At 42.0% G+C, this 21,168-nt stretch overlaps 1 protein-coding gene across 2 annotated transcripts in view; it reads right to left on the bottom strand.

Annotated features, from left to right (window-relative positions):
* The window catches only part of LOC138249191 (THO complex subunit 1-like), a 41,109-nt gene that overhangs the window by 6,201 nt on the left and 13,740 nt on the right, over positions 1-21,168 (bottom strand). The window contains exons 1-2 of one of the 2 annotated variants that reach the window (XM_069203183.1): positions 15,963-16,090; positions 8,003-8,065 (exon numbers count right to left, since the gene is read on the bottom strand). In XM_069203183.1, coding sequence (XP_069059284.1) covers positions 8,003-8,023 — 21 coding nt within the window. In that variant the 5' untranslated portion in view covers positions 8,024-8,065; positions 15,963-16,090. Of the gene's footprint in view, positions 1-8,002; positions 8,066-15,962; positions 16,091-21,168 lie in introns of those variants that run through there. The other variant, XM_069203182.1, reaches the window with a different exon arrangement.

The following is a 21,168-nucleotide window of genomic DNA, read 5'->3' as shown; positions in this document are numbered from 1 at the left end:
GGTGGGCTCACCTGTGGAAAGATTTATATTATATGTGGACATGCACCTCCAACATTTTGTTAGCACCCTCTCATTTTTCTTCGAGTATGTCAAGATATTTTCAATAATTTCAATACCTTGTCATGGTTAGGTGAACTTATATTGTCACCTTTGATGTGACAAGCCTCTACATATGCATATGCAAACATTTTGGTTTGATTGCTGACAAATCTTTCCTTGACACCAAGAAACTTTTGGATAAGAGGGTTGTTAAAACCAAATCCACATTGGGAAATGGAGCCTCCATCAGGAAATACACAATGCACACTGCTAAGTTTTACAAGACCCTGAAAAGAAACTGGCATCTCATATTAGAAACTCCTGGCTTAAAGAATGACATCTGTAGGAATACCAGAGTAGTGTTTAGGAAGGGTTGCACCTTGAGAGACTTAGCTTTGTGGTATCATCCCAACCGAACAATGCTTGGCTGCCCCCAAAACCTTTAGGCTTTTTCACATGCAACAATAGCAGTATGTGCTGTTACAGCCCAAAAAAAATGGAGAAATTTAAAGTTTAACATCTCTTGGGAGTACAAATTGAGACACTTCATTAATTGCAATACATGTTTTGTGATTTATGTCATTGACTGTGAATTCAATAAAATATATGTGGGGAGTACACATCACAGTCTCAAAATCCGCATTCAGGAACACTGTAGAGCATTAAAGAATGATGACACAGGATATCCCATGTCTGAGCATTAAGGTTGGCAGAGGGAAAGTGTCTAGTGGGGTGTAAAAGCTGATGTGGTTGTTATGGTAAGTGGGACCTAGGTTGTGCTATGCTTTGTATGAGGGTGTAAGTAATTTGTAAAGGATGTGCTTGTAGATGAGGAGCCAGTGGATGTCTTTGAGATGATTGGATATGTGGGTGCGTGGTGGGGGTCTGAGTGTGAGTCTGGCCACTGCATTTTTGGTGATCTCTAGCCTCTTGGTGAGATGGGCGGAGATTTCGACGTCCCGTAGTCTAGCTAACTGGTGATTAGGTCTAAGGTGATGGTCCGACAAGTGTTGAGAGGATGCCAACTGAAGAATCTTCTGAGGATCTTGAGAGTGTGAAAGTAGGAGACGATCGACTTAACCTGGCTGGACATAGATATATGGCTGTTGAATATGATCCCCCAATTCGGATGGCCACTAGGTTGACAACCAGAGTCTCAGGCCTCTTTTGAAGAGTACCACCTTCGTCTTGTCCAACTCGAGATACAGGCAGTTTGATTTCCTCCAGGTGGTGACTTCTGATATACAGTCAACAAACTTTGCTTTGATGTAAGGGATTTTATTGGACAGGGAGACGATGAGCAGTTTTTTGTCAGCGTAAGAGATGATGATGAGACCATGTGTTCTGACCTTTTTGGCAAGCGTGGTCATGTAGATGTTGAAGAGTTCTATGCTGAAAGAAGATCCCTAGGTCTCATCAGTTTGGAGGGTTCAGAGGTGTAAGGAGATAGGCTGAGCTCCTGTGAGCGACCTTCGAAGAAAGACCTGACCAATTTAAGAGCTGCTTTGTCAATTACTGAGTCTTGGAGGCTTTGAATGAGGATCCAGTGGAAGATGGTGTCAAACGCAGTGAAGAGATCAAGGAGGGAAAGAGGGCCATAGTGCTGCCTTGGTCAGTGATGGGGTAGATGTTGTCAGAAGCAGCAATGAAAGCAGTCTCAGTACAGTGGTTAGATCTGAATCCTGACTGAGAAGTGTCCCGGAGGTTGTTGTTGCTTAGGTGTTCTGCTAGCCTTTTGTTGACAAGGTTCTCCTAGACGTTTGCTGTGTAGAGTAACAGGGAGATGAGTCCATACTTGGCTGGTGTAGTCAGTTCTTCTGTAAGTGTTTTCAGTAGCAGAAGGATGGTAGCATACTTCCAGATGTCCCAAAAGGTAGCTGTGGTGAGGAAGTCATTGAGGATCAGGCTGAGGCAGTGCAGATTGATTTGAGTCCTTTGGAGAAAGGGAAGTGCGTAAAGGAGTTTGAGGGGGGGGGGCTTCTTGGTGGATGGAACACATGGTGGTGGTTTCCATAAAGGTGATGGGTGTCCTGCAGGTCAGGGCAGTTTCTGGTGTGTTTTCCTCATTGTGTTGGAGGGCTGCCAGGGTGGAGAGGTCCAGTTGGTGTGTGAAGATGTTGTAGATTGTGCTTATCTTGTTGCAAAAGTAACAGCGAGCTGAGGTGAGCATGATCTAGAAAGGACAGTTAGTGAAAATGAGAAAAAAGGCTCTTTATGGTCTGGGTGAAAGTGGGATGCTCCCTTGAGATTTCACTTGATTGGGGACGGTGCAGTACCCCGAAACACATACCTGTCAACTCCAGTTAAAACTGTGTTTGAGACCAAATAGCTGAGAGACAGGACTTCAGATTACTACACACTCAGCTTCATTGCAAACCAGATTTCTGCATTAGAGGTAGGAAAAGGGTTAATGCAGACATCTTCTGCTGATGGAAAATATAGAAACTGAGTGTAAAACAGTAAGCCATTCAGGAGCCCAATAGACTCCAATATTGCCAAATTAGGCAATAGGCTTTCCACCCCACCTTACCAAAGTAATAGCAACCATGAGGCCTTACCAATTTTAAGAAGCTAATGGGTTCTAATTGGGACCCTGAGGCCTCATTCTCCAACCTTTTTGGGCATTACAACAGTGATTAAAGGCAGACATGGTTCTATCAGAGTACATGTAAAAGTGACTTGTAGGATGGAATCTCTTGCAAAATATGGTAATCCCTTTGCTCAGACAATTCTAAGGCATACAGATGCATCTCCCACATGTACTCAGCATACAATTAAATGTTCCAATGGCACATGACCCCAGCATGCTTACATTGCATCTTCTCAACTGCATAAGGACTTAGTTGACAGTGCAAAGAGGACAGTGGAATCTTTTTCCATCTTTGATGGTCCCCACTGTTGTCCAGATATTCTAGAAGCAGTCTTAAACCACATCAAAGTGGTAATCGGATTACCAATTCCAACAGACCCGGTGACCGTCTTCCTGGGTCTACAATAGGGCCTTACTCCCCCACAGCTTGAGAGCCGCAAGGCATATTTTGGAAGAGAGGTTTATTAGACTGTGGCATGTATTGGCTGGGGAGCAACTAATATGTAATATGACAAAAAATGCACCAGAGGCTCTCTTGATAGTATTTTACCAGGCAAGAGTATCTATGTCTCCCTCACTGTCCCCGGAGCAGTTAAACACATTTATGGAGAAAGTGGTGCAATAATTGCCTATATAACCTTTTGTTCCCTTTCTCTTTTCTATGCACCATACAGAACCTGTACCTGTGTTTAGGGAGTAATTTGTACTTCTCTTAAAGTTATTGTTTGACTAAGTGCTGTGGATGCTTGATTTAAATTCCAGACCTAAAATACAAGTGCTCTGCATTCTGATTAAAGAAATAAATAAAGAGAATGTAATAAAAATAAAAGAGACAAGGTTCCCAATGAATCTTGCATAACTGCAGAAGTGCATGTGATTGTACTACAGTGCTAATGTTTTTATGTTAGTGTATTGATGTATCATTTATGGATACATATGGTAAAACCACCAAGTATGAGCATTCATTTTTCAGTTAATCAAATAAATAATGGTTCAGTAAATACAGAAATACACCTATTGCAGGTTTTTTAACTTTACAAAATAAATATACATAAACATGCATAAATTAAGCACAAATTAAATAAGGATAAATGCAGAGGGATGTATAAGAAATAAATACCATGAAAACTTTGTATTAACAGTGTGCCATTTTGAAGAAATTCTAGGTTTCAAGAGAAAATCAGTGGAGTGAGATTAGTATTTGTATTACTATTACACTCTAAATGTGTGGTAAAGTGATAAACGAAGGAGAGGTATATTGAGTTAGTGAGGAATAGAGACATATGTATCATGGCTGCTTGGAGTAAACAGGATAGTAAGTAATTAGTGAATTTAGTTGGTTAGATTTTTTTATTTGGATTTGTTCAGGCAGTAAGGAGTTTGCCATTGGTTCCTGGTTTGAAGAGTGTGTGTTTAGGGAGAGATGCTAGTTTGAGATCTATCTGTTTTGTTTCTCTAAAGAATGTGAAACTTGCTGTATTTCTCAACATAGTGCAGGATTGTTGGTCGGATAGAAGTTAGTGATTTGTTGGTTAATCATGAACAACAGTCTGCGTAGTTGCCAGTTGGTCATTTAAGAGTTGAGGTACATAGGTGTAATTGCCATAATGCTAGTCTCATATGATTCTGTTCTGTTTCAGTCCTTAAAGATTGTATTGATCTTGTGAATATACATAAACGTTTCAGAGACACTGGGGTTATTGTTTGGACATTCTGCTTTTCCTTATACAATGTGTCTGACTTTGATTTTCATTAGTTTTAGGTACATAGGAAACCCAGAGCCAAAATTGGGAGCAACTTGGGTGCAAAACACGTCAATTTGCAGAGTGCAGCATATGACAAAAACATTCAATCGTTCTAATAGGGAGACCAGTGTTCTGGGCCAGGTTACCTCAGAGAATGGCTAAAATCGTGCTTCAGAGGGAAGAAAGAATCAGATGTTTCAAGGAAAAAAATTAAACTAAGATTCTTACGACTCCCCTCTATTTCACGATGCACACTGCAAATCTATAGTACAACAGAGACTGGATGCTTGAAAAGAGACATTGCTACAAGGATTAATCCTCAAATATGCTACACTCAGTTTCCAACACCATCCAGATCATGCATCAATTAGGCTGGTAAGAGCCACTTGCCTGATTTGAGAGGATAAACGCTCATCATGATGAACATAGGTATGTTATGAATCATGACTTTGGGTTAACATTTTATCTATACTATTTAATACTTTGTTATTTGTATATAGACGTGTTGACACCATTGTATCATGATGCCAGTGCCAGATGTTTTGGGCTCTTAAAATTGCTGCTGAAACAGATTAGTAATGGAACACATATAGAGAGAAAATAGCCTCCTTTGCAGATTTTAAACATGGGCTAAGAAACAAAAGAATTGAGAATATAGATATTGACATTTTTTTACCCTTTTTATTGCTGTTGATCTACCGCTTTTAAGTGGCAAGTTCCTAACTGGTGGACATTTCAACACCTCAGCCAAGGACAGAATATAGATACGCCATAGATAGAAAAAGGAAAGGACTTTCCAGAAAGGAGTACTTGGTCGCTTAGTAATGAGTAAAAAGGTAAAGAAAAAGACCTTATGAAAAGGACTAATGAAGAAATGAAAAGGACTAATGAAGAAATGAAAATCCCGACATTGCAAGGAAAGGCAGATTATAAGGAAACTACAATGGGAGATGCTCCAAATAAATTGAAGACAGATCTCCGTTGTAACAGACTTTCATTACTGAAATTAGAGCTTACATTTTAACAGTTGGCAGAACATAAACTATCTTGAGGAAGGGAACAAAATATAAAGGTGCTGAAACTTTGCATGCAAGGCCAATAAGAAATTTTGTAAATGCAACACTTTTGATATTGATGAAAAAAACAGAATTATAAAAACTTCTCTATTTTGAATTTAATCATCTTTAACCTATCTAGTGTGCAAGAGTTTCTCAATCAAAAGATGATACCTGTAAAGAAAGCCGGCCATTTTTAGGGGATGTGCTGCCAATAGCTTCCTGAAGATGAACCTGATCAAAACCGAAAACATAATTGCCTCCACCTTCTAAAGTAATGGGGCCTGAACTTACAGTAAGTATAATGGTCAGCCCCACAGATATTACACAGCGGTTCAGATCTTAGGACTTCTTTTAGAGACCACCCTGTTCCTGGAAGCCCAATCCTTAAATATGACCAACACTTGTTTTATCCACCTTTGCTTTTTACCAAAGGTTCTTTCATTAATTGAGCCTTCTTTCTCTATGCCTGTAGTAAACGCTATCATTCAATCTTGTCTTGACTACACTAATCCAATCTACCTTGAATCTCCAGAACAAAATGTTACATCCACTGCGTCTTGCTCAGAAAGCTGCAGTACAAATGCTACAAAAACTGCCAGAAGATTACATATGTCACCAGTACTGCAATCTCTACACTGGCTTTCAATTCAATCTGGGGTAGCCTTTAAGGCCCTTGCTATTGTCCAAAAGGCCTTACACCTTAAATCACCCTCTCTTCTGGCTAACACATATTCCTTCTATCAACCATCACTCTTCCTCAGATCAGAAAATCAATTATTGCTTGTGACCACTAGGAACAGACCAGTCACTTACGGAGGCCGTGCTTTTTTCTGCTGCAGCAGCCAAATTGTCGAACACTCCCCCTTTGAGTCTGCAGGGAGAAATAAAGGCCCGTATTTATACTCCGTTTGCGCCGAATTAGCGTCATTTTTTTCGACGCAAATTCGGCGCAAAACTAACGCCATATTTATACTTTGGCGTTAGACGCGTCTAGCGCCAAAGTATGGGCAAATAGCGTAATTTTTTTGCGTGAACGCCTTCCTTGCGTTAATGAGATGCAAGGAAGGCGTTCCCGTCTAAAAAAATGACGGCGACGCAAATGCGTCGTATTTATACTCCCGGGCAAAAATCACGCCCGGGAGTTGGCGGGTCAAAAAACCCCGCATTTGCGCCACTATTTAACGCCTGGGTCAGGGTAGGCGTTAAGGGGCATGTGGGCTCAAAATGAGCCCACAGGTGCCCTCCCCTGCCCCCAGGGACCCCCCCTGCCACCCCTGCCCACCCCAGGAGGACACCCAAGGATGGAGGGACCCACCCCAGGGACATTCAGGTAAGTTCAGGTAAGTATAATTTTTTATATTTTTAATTTATTTTGGTGGCATAGGGGGGCCTTATTTGTGCCCCCCTACATGCCACTATGCCCAATGACCATGCCCAGGGGACATAAGTCCCCTGGGCATGGCCATTGGGCAAGGGGGCATGACTCCTATCTTTACTAAGACAGGAGTCATTTAAATGGCGTCTGGGCGTCGAAAAAAATGGCGCAAATCGGGTTGAGGCGATTTTTTTGCCTCAACCTGACTTGCCCCATTTTAAGACGCCCTAATGCCATTTTCCCCCTACGCCGGCGCTGCCTGGTCTACGTGGTTTTTTTCCACGCACACCAGGCAGCGCCGGTCTGCTAGCGCCGGCTAACGCCATTCCATAAATACGGCGCCCGCATGGCGCTTCAGAATGGCGTTAGACGGCGCTAAATTTTTTGACGCTAAACTGCGTTAGCGCAGTTTAGCGTCAAAAAGTATAAATATGGGCCAAAGTTTCTCTGTTGTAGAGGCCACGTGAAAATCTGTCTTTTTAATAAGAATCTCCTGGCCTTTTCCCCCAGTCACTGTTAAGAGTTTAAGGTTGTCTCCGTAAAGCTGCAAGAAGTAACTGCGTATGAGCTCTTTACAAATAAATTGTAACATAACATATCATTACTTAAAGAATATTATGGCTACACTGAACTTTGGTTCATGGGCTTTCTTATAAAGATCTGTGAACCTTCGTCATTCATTTAATGTCTTTTTATCAATCCCATGACATTACAGAAAACCAGATTTACAGGCTAGAATATATTTGTAACATTTGGAGATTCTTTTTTTAAAATTTAATAGAATTAAGTTTCATTCATTCACACAAGTGCCATTTTAAAACAAATTGATTTCCTTTTCATTCAGTCTTCATCAAGATCATCCGCCACTCACAAATCATCCTCCTTTGACCTGCCATTTTATACAACTAAGCAAAGCAAAACTGCGCTCACCACCACTCAGCCATTTACAGTTGAGGTACAACAAAGGCTTCTGCCTACCTGTAGCGACCTGAATGTGGCACATACTACTTAAGAAACCACAGACATATTACTGCGGGGCAATGTGCCCAATCTCACATAGTGTGTGTATATACCTATTATCTAAGGGAGTAGAGCACCAGTCTCCTTACTTTTTCCCAGTCCTACATATGAGCAAACACAGAATGATATCCTAAATACATTAACAGACTGGGATATCATATCCTAGTTTTCATACCTCTTGCGCTTTGTTCGGCATTTTGCATAGAATTTCACTTTTACATCAGTGAATTTTCTTTGTCTAAAAAAACATAACAATAATATTGAAAACAGGGTTAAATATTAACAAACAACATTAACATCAACAGGGGGCATTCAGTGACTACAAGTTTACTATTGAGATCTATGTGCACGATCAAGTAAAACGTGGGGCTGACTCAGCCTTTCAATTCAATTTTAATAGGATTTATTTTGAAAAAAATGAAACATTAGATAAAGCCAGATTTACATTTCATAAAGACATCACACAATATGAATCAAGATGAAAAAAACTATTAATATGTATAAGAGTGCTTAAAAGCACCTGCAAACATTGATTCAACCTTAAAAATAAATTAAGTGAATTGCACTGAGGCAAAAGGATTTTTCAAGACCAAGGCAGATCTGAGTACTCTAAGGGTAAAAACACAAAAGGCATATGACAGGCGCCACTGTTTAAAGACCAAACTCCTCAGTGCGAGAAAGATCTACCTTTTTCACAAAACCTAAATAATATACGCATAAAACAATAAGGCCATCATTACAACTTCGGCAGGCTTCACAGAAGACCGCCAAAGCTGCGGGCGCCAGTATACCGCCAGTGCTCGTGGTATTTCTGGCTCCCTATTTGGACTTTTCTGCTGGGCCAGCGGACGGTAACAGTGTTACTGTCCGCTGGCCCAGCGGAAAAGTCACATCAACATTGCTACCGGCTTGTAATAGAGCCGGCGGCAATGCTGATGTGCAGCGGGTCCGAAAGCACCTGTCGTGCATTTCACTGCCCGAAATTTGGGCAGTCAAATGCGCGATGGGGCTGTGCCTGGGGGCCCCTGCACTGCTCATGCCAAGGCATGCATGGTAAATACAGGGGCCCCCAGGGGCACCTCAAGTCCCCCCTTACCGCCAGCCTTTCCATGGTGGTGTTTTCTGCCGTGGCCAGGCTGGTGGTAAGGGACTCATAATCCCCAGGGCAGCGGTGCTTGCACTGCTGCCCTGGGCATTATGACCACCAGGCGGAAGCCTGGTGGTATAGTGGAGGGGCCGGCGGTATGGCTGTGGCTATTGCACCGCAGTCATAATAGCTGGCGGAACACTGCCTGCCTGTTGGAGATGTTACCGCCAGCTTATCGCCGGCCGCCAGGGTCGTAATGAGGCCCTATGTGTTTTTCCCAAGAGACTGAACAGTGTGAGCAGACACAGTTTGATCCCAGGAAGCTCCTCCAGGCTGCCAGTTGCCAGCAATGATAGATCTTTTAACATACAACTAGTTTTGAGCTTTCTAAAATATACTGCCAATCCAAAATAAGTACTTCTTCAAGCCCACTGAACAGTTAAGAGGGAGGTAAGCTCTCACTGATGGTTTCATTATTTTAGTTTTTCCACCCAGTTCTATTTTGTAAACTTAAAATAAGTGCAGGCCTTTTCCACATCCTCTTTGTTAAGGTCTTGCCCAGAGAAAAACTTTTCAAACCATTTGGAAAACATATTTTGCCCTTTAACCGATGTGCACAGAATTAAATAAAAAGGTGGAGTCACTTTGGGTTCTTCATTGCAAATTTTGTGCAGATTTGCAAAAATTAAGCAAAAAAAGGGGGGGAGAGAGGGCTCAAAGGGGACATTTCATATTTACCACCCAAAGGCTTCTTTGCTGCTTGAGACAAAAAACAGCTGAACAGAATTACACCAAACTTGGCATGAGAGTAGAACTTTACCCAAGGAAGAGCTTTTCATTAGTGTGGTGTAAATCCTTTGTTTTTGAGAAATTAGCATTTAGAAAGTGTTCCCAGCTGGGTTTGAAGAGGTTAAAATGTAGAGGTACCTGTGTGGTTAAGTCATGGAGTCCCACAAATCTAGTTTCGTCTACTTCTATGAACCTAAATTTGAAAAAAACATTCTGATTGTACAAGAGCTTTATCCCCTGTCAAATGTTTTGGTTCTTCAAACCCGAAGTTGCGTAATTGGAAGAGATTTGATTGGCTTGCTACAACATCAGGAAAAATGCTGTGGCCAACATTACAGGACATGGGGATTCAGTCTGCAAGCCATAAAAAAAAATCAAAAGGCACTGAAGGGGTACTGTCCTTGAGAAGCATATAAAAGCACCCCAAAGCCCCCAATTTTTATTATTGCATTTAAAAGTGCAAATTTATGATGGGTTTTGCAGATCCTGTGGTTGGGTTTCTGGCACCAACCATGGCAACACGATCCACAAATCTTGGCTTTGAGACACAGAATTAGTGCAACTTTCATGGGAATGGATCCATATTTGCATATTTGCAGGTACCCCCAATCTGAAAGCAGACTTGCAGGCCACTAGGAAGGTTCATGATCCAATGAAAGTTTAAAAATCTCATTAAAGGATCCTCTGATCCTAAAACCAAAAAACAGAGCATGCGCTGAATTGGTTTCCGGGCCTGGCCAAAGGATAGGTGCAGTGGCCAACTCATGTTAAGCATGACCAAATACTGTGTGTAATGGGTGTTGACTGCAAATAGGTGGTTAGACACAACGAGCAGCTGGATATGGGATATGATACAAAAGAAATTCACTGAGAAACCGAAGGTTCAAGTTGTTATGGTTAACTTTATTTGTATCAGTTTATTGTACGTTTTAAAAATCACCTGAATTCCACTAAAAAACACAGTGTTATATCCATAATACATAGTAAAAAAAAACAAAAAACACTGAGCTGCATCAGTTTTTCTTAGGTAAACTAACTGTAACACGTACCCCATTTCACACTTCTTATCAATTTATATATGACATCCCTCATGACAGAATAGATAACATCATTGATGACATCTCAAATGATCTTATTGATGATGTCACGGTGGTCCTTCTCTATGATACTGCGGTTCACATTAGACTGTGAACCATAAAAACTATTTTAGAAAAAGGGACCTAATGTCTTAGGCAGCAGAGGTTGACTGTCTCTGAAGGAATGGACATATGACCATGCCCTGCAGCCACATCTGCTGTGCGTGGCCAAAGGCCATGCATAGTGAGAGTTGTCTGCTGCACTGAGTTGTATGATGGGCCTGGCTAAAGGCCTGGGCCTGCAGTTAACTCTTGCTGTGCAGTGCTGAAGGCCATGTAGATGTGGGGTTGCCTGCTCACAAATGTTTCTGTGGCCAGCCACTGCAGCACAAAGTTAAAGGTTGTGTGCAGCAGTGATTGCTCACCTTTGGAGGAGTGGGTGCAATGCCTGGGCATGGGTCAGGCCCTGGAACTAACTTCCACTGCACAAAGCAGGAGATGCATAGTTAGGGTTGGTCACCCTCGAAGAATTGGGTGCAAGGTCTTTCCGAAGACCAGGCCTTGTAGTCAACCCTTGCTATGCTTTGCAGAAGGCTGTGTGCAATAGGAGTCGGTCACCAATGGATGGTTGGACTCATGAACTGGCCTGTCCCTGCAGCCAGTTCCTGTTACATGCTGTCTGAAGGCTATTTGCGGTGTGGGTTTGTCGCTCACAAACAGTTGGGCACAAGGCCTGGTCCTGTGGCTAATGCCCGCTGTGCATTGGCACCTCTCAAAGCTGTCGTCAGAATTGTCATTTGAGATATTATCAGTTATGTCATCAATGATGTCATTTAACATGCCATGATGTCATGAATAGATGAGGGAGATGCTGTGGATGTGCAGCGGCCTCGGATACAAGTAAATGCTTTTTGAGTGAGGTTTTACTGTGTTTTTTAAACGTTTTGGCTTTTTAATATTCCTGCACTTTATTTAAACCTTCCTGATTTTGTGGTGGGGTACTGGCCTGGGGAGCGGCAAAAACGTTTTTGAGCACTATTGGGGCTTGTTGTCATTTCCTTGCCGGCTTCTCTCCCGATTTCATCAAAGAGGCGCTGTTTGATGACATGTAACCGGCAGATGCAGCGGATGGGCAGCAGACCCATGCAGCAGGTGCACCGCTGGCGTGCTTAAGGCAAGCACATCAGTATCCCTACGCACCCAGATCGGGTCCGGCACCAGCCATGCTGCGGGTGAGAGTTTTTGTTGTTTAAGTTTGTTTATACCAAGGAAAGGTTACTTGCACTAAACTTCCAATCTTCACACTATGCTCATTGCAAGAAATCTAAGCCTGAGACCTTTTGAGATTTGAGGTCCAACCAAACTTGTCAAACTTGCGGCTTTGTTTTTAACTTTCCAAAGGAGTATGTTGTGCCTCTTGCTTTTCCTGCTTCTAGTCAGCCCTCATAGCTGGGTAAACCTTGGAAGAGCGGTTGCTCTCTGCCAGGCTAATTAACTGTTGGTCTGTTCCTAAACACTCCTTCGAAATCAACGAGTTGTCAGGAAATAACTATGATCTTCTTTTTCTAATAGAGACATGGCTCTCGGCCTCTTCTGGGCCGGATATTGCTCTTTCAATAACATTTGGCTTTTGAATTCAGTATGTAGAGGTCATTGAGGGCCTCTCTTTTACTATCACCCTCAGCCACTCCTTTTCGGTTACTGGATTATTGGTGTATAGACCTCCCAACTGCACGTCTGATTCTCTAAACTCCTTAATGGACCTAATTGGTCAGTTGTTGATTCTGCGATCAAGTTTTTTTGTTATTGGGTGAATTTAATCTGGCTAATGATGACCCTAACTGCGCCGCAGTAAGCTTTTTTTTTTTGGATACCTTAGAAGGTTTCAATCTTACCTAACGTGGCTGGGCCAACTCATAATGCAGGGCATACTCTTGACATGAATTTTTCTCACTCTTATATACATGTGGTCTTAAAATTAGAAGTCTTATGGTCTGATCACTCTCTTGTGTCGTTCAATCTAGTTATGGATTGTGCTAGGAGTAGGCAACCTTCTTTACAGAAAATCTCCAGATCCTTGAATCTAGTGTCCGAGCACTTGTTTTTTGAGGTACTTCTGGAAATGTCACCTGAACTTACTGGGGCAGTCTGTGCGGATGTTGCCATGGTTGGTAACTGGATTACTTCTGCACTTGTCCGCATTGCACCTTGCAAACCAGTTTCTCAATGGAGAGCCAGGCCTGCCGCCTTGTGGTTTATGGATGCACTAAAAGCAGAAAGATCTTACTTCAAAAATCTTGAGCGTAGATGGAGGAAGGCCTATGACCCTGTTGCAAAAGCTGCATATAAAACTGCCTTAAGCAATCTATGCAGGACAGTGAGCAAAGCTCATAAGGAGTTTATTTCATCTTCCATTACTTCCATGAGTGCTAAACCTTGCAAACTGATCCGAGTGATGAACTCCTTTTTGCGTCCGGTTACTATGCAAAATGCCTTCCTTTCTGCACTTTGTGTGAAGACCTATCTGATTTTTTTCACAGGAAAATCCAAGGCATTTATGAGAAATGTCCCCTACAACGTGCTCCTGTGGTGTGCATGGACAGAGCGCCTCATTCAGGCCCTTCACTGACCAATTTTGACCCTCTCACATGTGAGGATGTATCCTGCGCATTGTCCAGCAGCAAATCGGGATCTCCTTTAGATCCATGTCCACCACATTTTCTGCGGCGAGTTGCTCCAATAATCTCCCCTTCCTGCTTATGTTGATGAATGCGTCACTTGAGACAGCTACTGTGCCTTGAAGTTGGAAGCAGGCCATGCTGCTCCCATTACTGAAGAAGACATATGCGGACCCTAAGGTGCTTAGAAACTTCCGCCCCTCCCCTGGTCCCAGCCAGCATTAGAATGCTGGAGAAATGGGTGAACCATCATTTTTTTCTTATTTTTTGGAAGTTAATAACTTTATCCATGATTCCCAGTCAAGCATCTACACAGGGTATAGCACAGAAACTGCTCTTTAGGTCCCTGACTTCATCAAGGTTAATCTAGATCAGGGCACAGTAGCTATGGTGGTCCTACTTGATTTGTCAGTGGCATTTGATATGATCTCCAACGCCTTTCTTTTAGATAGAATATGTTAAGTGGGCGTTCAGGATCTGGCCTGGGCCTGGTTGAAATTGTATTTAGAGGTCCGCACTCAAAGGGTTTTTCTTCCACTCTTTACTTCTTTGGTAAACCATGGTGTGTGGGGTTCCTGCAGGCTCTGCTTTGAGCCCTAATCTCTTTAATATCTATCTGGCCCCTGTGGACAGCCTGGTTGAAGCTTGAGACATTAGAATTATCTCTTACGCAAATGAAATGCAGCTGATGCTCTCTTTTCAGGAAAAGGACATCAGGGCACTGTCTGCATTCAGGGATTGTCCTAGAGATGGGGGGACTTGGATGAGGGTGAACTGCCTCAAATTAAACTCAGATAAAGCTGAGATTGTTTTCTTCAGCACAAACTATCACCTGGATGATTCTAATTGGGTGGCCCCCTCAGCAAGGGGCTTCCCCCTCGCTGGCCTCAGTGGTTCGTAACTTGAGGGTAAAATTTGATGATGCTAATCTATCCTTCGAACCCCAAGTCAGAGCTGTCTCTGCCAGCTGTTTCCTGATGTTGAAATCGATCATGAAAATGATTCATTTGATCCCGGAGAACTGCCATAAATCTGTGATCCATGCCTTGATAACTTCAAAATTAGAAATATGCCAATAATCTGTATCTGGGTCTTCCAGCCTATTTGTTTTATAGGTTACAGATTATCCAGAATGCGGCAGCCCAGCTGGTTTTGAAGCTCCCTGCTCGTGCGTCGGACACGTCATCATTAGTGATGCACCCATCACTAGCCGCATTAAGTTTCAAGCGATTACTTTTGTGTATAGAGCATGTACCTTAAAAGGACCTGGTTATTTGAGGAAAAAACTACAGTCTTATCAGCAGGAGAGAACCCTTAGGACCAGTGGACAAAACTTGCTTCTGGTGCCGAGGATCATCAGGGCAAGGAGAAGGGGTAAATCATTTTCTTATGTGACTGCCAAACTATGGATTCCACTGCCTGTGTATCTTCTTATGGTACCTTCTCAATCTGTTTCTTTGAAACTTTTGAAAACCTACTTGTTTGATAAATAGTTGGTACCTATTACTTATTCGTAGTTGTATTTCTGTCCTTGCATCCTGACGCTGTTAGCGCTGGGACGCCCATTTTCAGTGGTAGCCACGCACTTTAGAAATGTTTTGTATTGCATTTGTACTGTAAATAAGGTCATAAGCAGTGCATGATGGGGCACAATTTTCTGTTTCTTTCTGTGGATTTATCTATTTGTAAACAAATGTTAAGGTCTAACTAAACTAGCTATTAAAGAGAGAGAGAGAAAGAGAGAGAGAGAAAGAGAGAGAGAGAGAGAGAGAGAGAGAGAGAGAGAGAGAGAGAGAGAGAGAGAGAGAGAGAGAGAGAGAAAACCCTCCTACTCCCTTACAATTAGTCAGTTCCAGTGACAGCATTTTGCTTCTGTACATATATAAATCCACCTAAAAAGTAGTTTATTTCAGCAGCATTTTTATTTTTTATTAATTTTACACTTTGTCAATTCTTAATATTACTCCCAAACGTCTGTACAAATAAAATCTCCCTAATCTATCCAAACTCTTCAAGAAAATATTATAGCTATGTTGTTCTGAGAGTGACAAGTGAATTACAGGTGTCCTGTAGTAAGGACTGAGCGAGTATCCCCTTCTTGCTCACTTCCCTTGGAGGCAATAGGAACGGGCATGGCTTTGTAGATCTTTAAAAGTGGATTAATATATTCGTGCTTTTTGGATTTGTCAGTAAAACGTGTCGCCATTACCTTTTGCCAACAATGTCATACTATGAGACTGTCGGTTCAATTTGTCCTTCAAATCATTACAGAATAAGGAAAAACATGAACCCTCATGAGCATGTGCTCGTTCTGTAACAGCAACGGGGTTTAGATGTTCTTTGGATCTATACATAAAACTTAACAAGCATTGGCAAAGTCAATAGGTTTTGCCTATGCAAGATCTATTGTCTTTTCCAATGCTTGCATTACTATCGTTTTAGAGCATACGGGAGAGGGGTAGTGGGTTAACACACCTAATGCATGGGAAAGGCAGAGCTGCTGACCTTGTAACTGGGGAACCAGGTTTGAGTCTCTGCGTCGATTCAACATGCTGTGATCCTGGGTAAATCAATTGGGGATGGTATGGGGGTCGTCTGGCAACTTCTGGGAAACTGGCTGGAAAGTAGTGAACGACTGGCAGCGATCCACATGCAGTCATCAATCATGCACAGCTTACTGCTGTCCTGTGAAATGAGAGACACACCACTGTAGGGACACACACAAATGCAGGCCTGGAATTAGAAGCAGGACATAAGCGAGCACAGTGGTGCTGCACCTGTTTGGAGGAGAAGCAGACAAGCCTGCCTTTGGTGCATTACACCAACTAAGTGTGACCAATCTAAAGGCTGGGTACACATGGATTGCTCTTCCCTGAGGAGGAAAACGATAGTGCCCAGTGGGCAGTACTGGTGGGCTCAGGCAATTTAAGCAACTGAGGTCAGATCTTTATGGTGCCACATGACAACTACTCCTTGTCCCATTCCAACATCTGAGAATATTTTAGGAGATGGAGACTGTTGCAATAAGTGCTTTGTAGAAAAGCATATGCCACTGTTAATTTAGGCCCACTTTTTTCATAAATCGTATACCCTGTAAGGAATTAAAAGCATAAACCTGTCATGAAACTTACAGAGACAAAACAGAAAATATTTAAAATCCACTGTGCATTTTTATCCATCTATTTGCTTAATCCTTGCACAAAAACTATGAGCTGGAGAACTTTAATTAACATGAATACTATTGGTATCTAATATGATTACATAATTGTAAAAGCATTATTTGTTTTTATAATATGTTATGATGTGTGGTGTGCCTGATACAACTAAACATTATTATAAAACATGGGCCCCAGAACCAAGCAACCCACATGGTGTATATTGATCCCAAAGTCACAAAAATCAATCTGTTCTATTTGGCAAACTAAGAACAGGATATACTTTCACAAACAGCAGAGATTAATCAAAATTGTTCAAGTTTCCTGGCATCACGATATGGCATGTTTATCAGGCACTGATGGGTTTAACTGAATAAACTGTTACAAGACAGTTCTTAATTCTGATCAATGACAATCTATAGAATTCCACTCAATCACGGACATGTCTCAAAACATAATTTTGCCAATAGAAAGATACGTTTTAGCAAAGCCCTGATATAATCAACATTTTAAAAGTAATTTGCTTCAGCAGAATAATCTTTTGTGTAATTTAACAGTACACACATGATCCTGATAATCCTGTAACATGGAAAGAGAGTGAGAGACATATATTTTTAAAAATGAGTTCTTATTCCCAAACAATGCTAGGAAACAGTACTTCATTCTTCCCGAATCAAATGGTGAAGAAGACCAGAATACATCAGTGAGTCTTACAGCATCTCAGGTGCTTTATCTTAAATGCCGTGAGTGTTTGTGCACACTGCATGAGCCCACGACAATACAGTTTAACATACTTGGGCTGTAATCGTCTCCCAAGGAAATGGTTGGGATGCCAAGATGCCAGCTCGCTGTTATTTTGCAGCAGGTCTCCATTTGCAGCAATGCTGTCCAAACCTTAAACAACACCGGCTGTGACACAAAGCTGCAGACAATAATTTATGGAAGCATTTTTGCAAACAATGTTTAAATTAACCAGGAAATTAAAACCTATTCCATTGTCTACGGAAGTGAAAGACTAGAATTTAGATGAGCATTGAAACATATCTAAAACACTGCCATAAACGCACAGTATTGCAAATGTTCTGTAAGCCACTTTGCAGACAAACTTGTTAACTGCATTATAGAGCAATAGAAAATACTTTAGCTAATTGCACAGCTATTAAAATGAGTCGCCCGTGCCACGGCAGAGTGCTCTAGCTGGAATCTTGGTGGATGTGGTGGGTTTACACGCCGGGGAGGCGGCTTAAATTGATTGCTGAAATAACAGGTAACATAAAACAAGCATTTGCAAAGCAACGGATCTCACATTACGTCGAGTTAGAGCTATTAGCGTTGTAAACTCCTAACTGGACTTTTTTTCCTCCACATTAAATGAAAAACAAAAAAACGAGCGCGATCACGCTGTGTTTTATCGTGCTGCGAAATAAATAGAAAAAGTAGTCCAGAAACCATACAGAAAACAGGGTGCCTCGTATGTCTCCAGTAGTTTACCGGTGCTCTCGAGGAGGGCTAAACACCAGAAAAGGCATGACATATGGATGCCTTTTATGAATGAAAACAAGCGGATTTGAAAAGGCAAGCCCAAGAACCAATGTAAGTGACTGACTTAGCATGGGTGTGGTTAAAATCCCCTAAAGAGAGATTAGAAGAGGGACGGAGTGCTTTGCGCTCGCCCCTAAAACTATCTATGTGAGGGACAGATGGAGCACTTAACATATGGTGATGTTGTGTAATTCACACTGTTTACACCCATTCACTGTCGAGACTCTGGCAAATGTTTTAGCACAATATAAGATCTCTTCCCTTTGAAATTTCAGCCAGCTTGTAACAGTATTTCAAGAATTGTTGTGTTTTTGTTTGTACTTTGTTGTGCAAAGCAAATGCTTTTGTCTTATGGCTTTTATGGTTAAAAAATAAAGTGGCTAAATCATGCTATGGGAATGGATTCTTAAATTGAAAATGATTTCAGCTTTCATTTAAAAAACAGCGCTACACAAATAACATGCACACAGTTGCCAAACACGCTTAATCATCAAAAAGTATTGCCATTAACCCCTTCGCTTCCAGGCCTTTCCCCCCTCAGGTGCCAGGCCTTTCTTTGGCTATTTTGGCAGTTCCGCTTAGGCCCTCATAACTTTTTGTCCACATAAGCTACCCACACCAAATTTGCACCCTTTTTTTCCAACATCCTAGGGATTCCAGTTGTACCCAGAGTTTGTAGGTTTCCCTGGAGGAGACCAAGAAATTAGCCAAAATACAGCAAAGATTTCATTTTAAAAAAAATGGGGAAAAAGAGCTGCAGAAGAAAGCTTGTGTTTTTTCCCCTGACAATGTCATCAACAAAGGGTTTGCTGTGCTAAAATCACCATCTTCCCAGCTTCTAGGAACAGGCAGATTTGAATCAGAAAGCACATTTTTCAACACAATTTTGGCATTTTACTGGGACATACCCCATTTTTACTATTTTTTTTGTGCTTTTAGCCTCCTTTCAGTTAATGACAGAAACGGGTGTGAAACCAATGCTGGATCCCGGACAGCTAAACATTTCTGAAAAGTAGACAAAATTCTGAATTCAGCAAGGAGTCATTTGTATAGATCTTAATAGGTTTTCCTACACAAAATAACGGCTGAAATAAAATATATTGAAATTGAGGTGAAAAAAACAACCATTTTTCTCCATGTTTTACTCTGTAATTTCTTCCTGCGATGTCAGATTTTCAAAAGCAATATACTGTTATGTCTGCTGGACTATTGTGGTTGCGGTGATATATAGGGCTTGTAGGTTCATCAAGAACCCTTGGTACCCAGAGCCAATAAATGAGCTGCACCTTGCAATGGGTTTTCATTCTATACCGGGTATACAGCAATTCATTTGGTGACATATAAAGACTGAAAAATAGGTATCAAGGGAACCTTTATATTCCCAAAATGGGCACAAGATAAGGTGTTGAGAAGCAGTGATTATTTGCACTTCTCTGAATTCTGGGGTCCCCATACTAATGTGAATTACAGGGCATTTCTCAAATAGGCGTCTTTTTTACACACTGTCTTACATTTGTAAGGAAAAACTGTAGAGAAAGACAAGAGGCAATAACACTTGTTCTGCTACTCTGTGTTCCCCCATGTCTCCTGATAAAAATGGTATCTCACTTGTGTGGGTGGGCCTAGAGCCCGCAACAGGAAACGCAACATGGACACATCACATTTTTCCATAGAAATCTGACATGTTTTTTCAAAGTTCCTTGCTGTGGATTTTGGCCTCTGGCTCAGCCGGCACCTATGGAAACCTACAAAACCTGTGCATTTTTTAAAACTAGACACGTAGGGGAATCCAGGAAGGAGTGACTTGTGGGGCTCACACCAGGTTCTGTTACCCAAAATCCTTTGCAAACCTCAAAATTTGGGAAAAAAACACCTTTCCCCCACATTTCGGTGATAGAAAGTTCTGGAATCTGAGAGGAGCCACAAACATCCTTCTACCCAGCATTCCCCCAGGTCTCCCAATAAAAAAAGGTACCTCACTTATGTGGGTAGGCCTAGTGCCCGCAACAGGAAATGCCCCAAAATTCTATGTAGACACATCAAAATGATCAAATACAAAACTACCTATTTTTGCGTGGGGCACCTGCGTTTTTGGTCCTGGGGTCAGCAGCCATCTAAGGAAACCTACCAAGCCCAAACATTTCCGAAAACTAGACACCCTATAGAGTCCAGGGAGGTGTGACTTGCGTGGATCTCCCAGGATTTTTTTGCCCATAATCCTCAGTAAACCTCAAATTTAGCTAATTCTGTGTGGGATCACTGCACAGGGGCAAATTTTCTACCACCCAACGTCCCCTTCAGTCTCCTGGTAAAAATGAGACCTGACTTGTGTAGGTGGGCCCAAGTGCCTGTGGGGCAGGGAAGAGCCAAAAACATGTCAAAAATGAGAGGGAACCAAAGCGGGTCCAAAAGGGCAGTTTGGAAAAAAACGTTTTTAGGCTAACAAGTGGGGCTGAATTTTATCAGCATAGATGTGACAATGCAGGGTGGTAGGAATTTTGTGGATTCCTGCAGATTCCGGAAGGTTCCATCACAAAAATGTAGGAAAAATGTGTGATTTCAAGCAAAGTTGAAGGTATTGTGGGTAAGACAATGTTGCAGGTGCATGTGAAGCACACCATCCTGGACTCACCCAGATGTTTAGTTTTCAGATGTGTCTAGGTCTCACAGATTTTTCTACACAGCAGCGTCCCAAAGTCCAAAAAGTGCAGCCCTCACCATTCCCAGTGGGACGATTTTGAGAGCAGACAAGCTCTCATGGCCGAAATGTAAAACCAAAGCCCAAAATAATCGAATGTTCTCTTGCTTGCTGCGGGATAAGATGTTTTAGTGTGCAGGGGGAGAGCTGAAAGTCTGTCACCCCTTTCAGTCGGGGTGGGGGCATAACCATGCCCATACTGGTTGGTAGCCACCACCCTACTTTTTTGTTTATTTTTTATTCCCTGGCATCTAGCAGGCTTTCTGCCCCCCCCCCCGGGGAGTGGATCGGGGGTAATTGCCCCATCTGCCCACAA

The sequence above is a fragment of the Pleurodeles waltl genome, chromosome 8 (assembly GCF_031143425.1).
Source record: "Pleurodeles waltl isolate 20211129_DDA chromosome 8, aPleWal1.hap1.20221129, whole genome shotgun sequence".
NCBI classification, from domain to species: Eukaryota; Metazoa; Chordata; class Amphibia; order Caudata; family Salamandridae; genus Pleurodeles; species Pleurodeles waltl.
The sequence above is the reverse complement of the archived record's forward strand: the minus strand, read 5'-3'. Positions and strand labels throughout refer to the sequence as shown.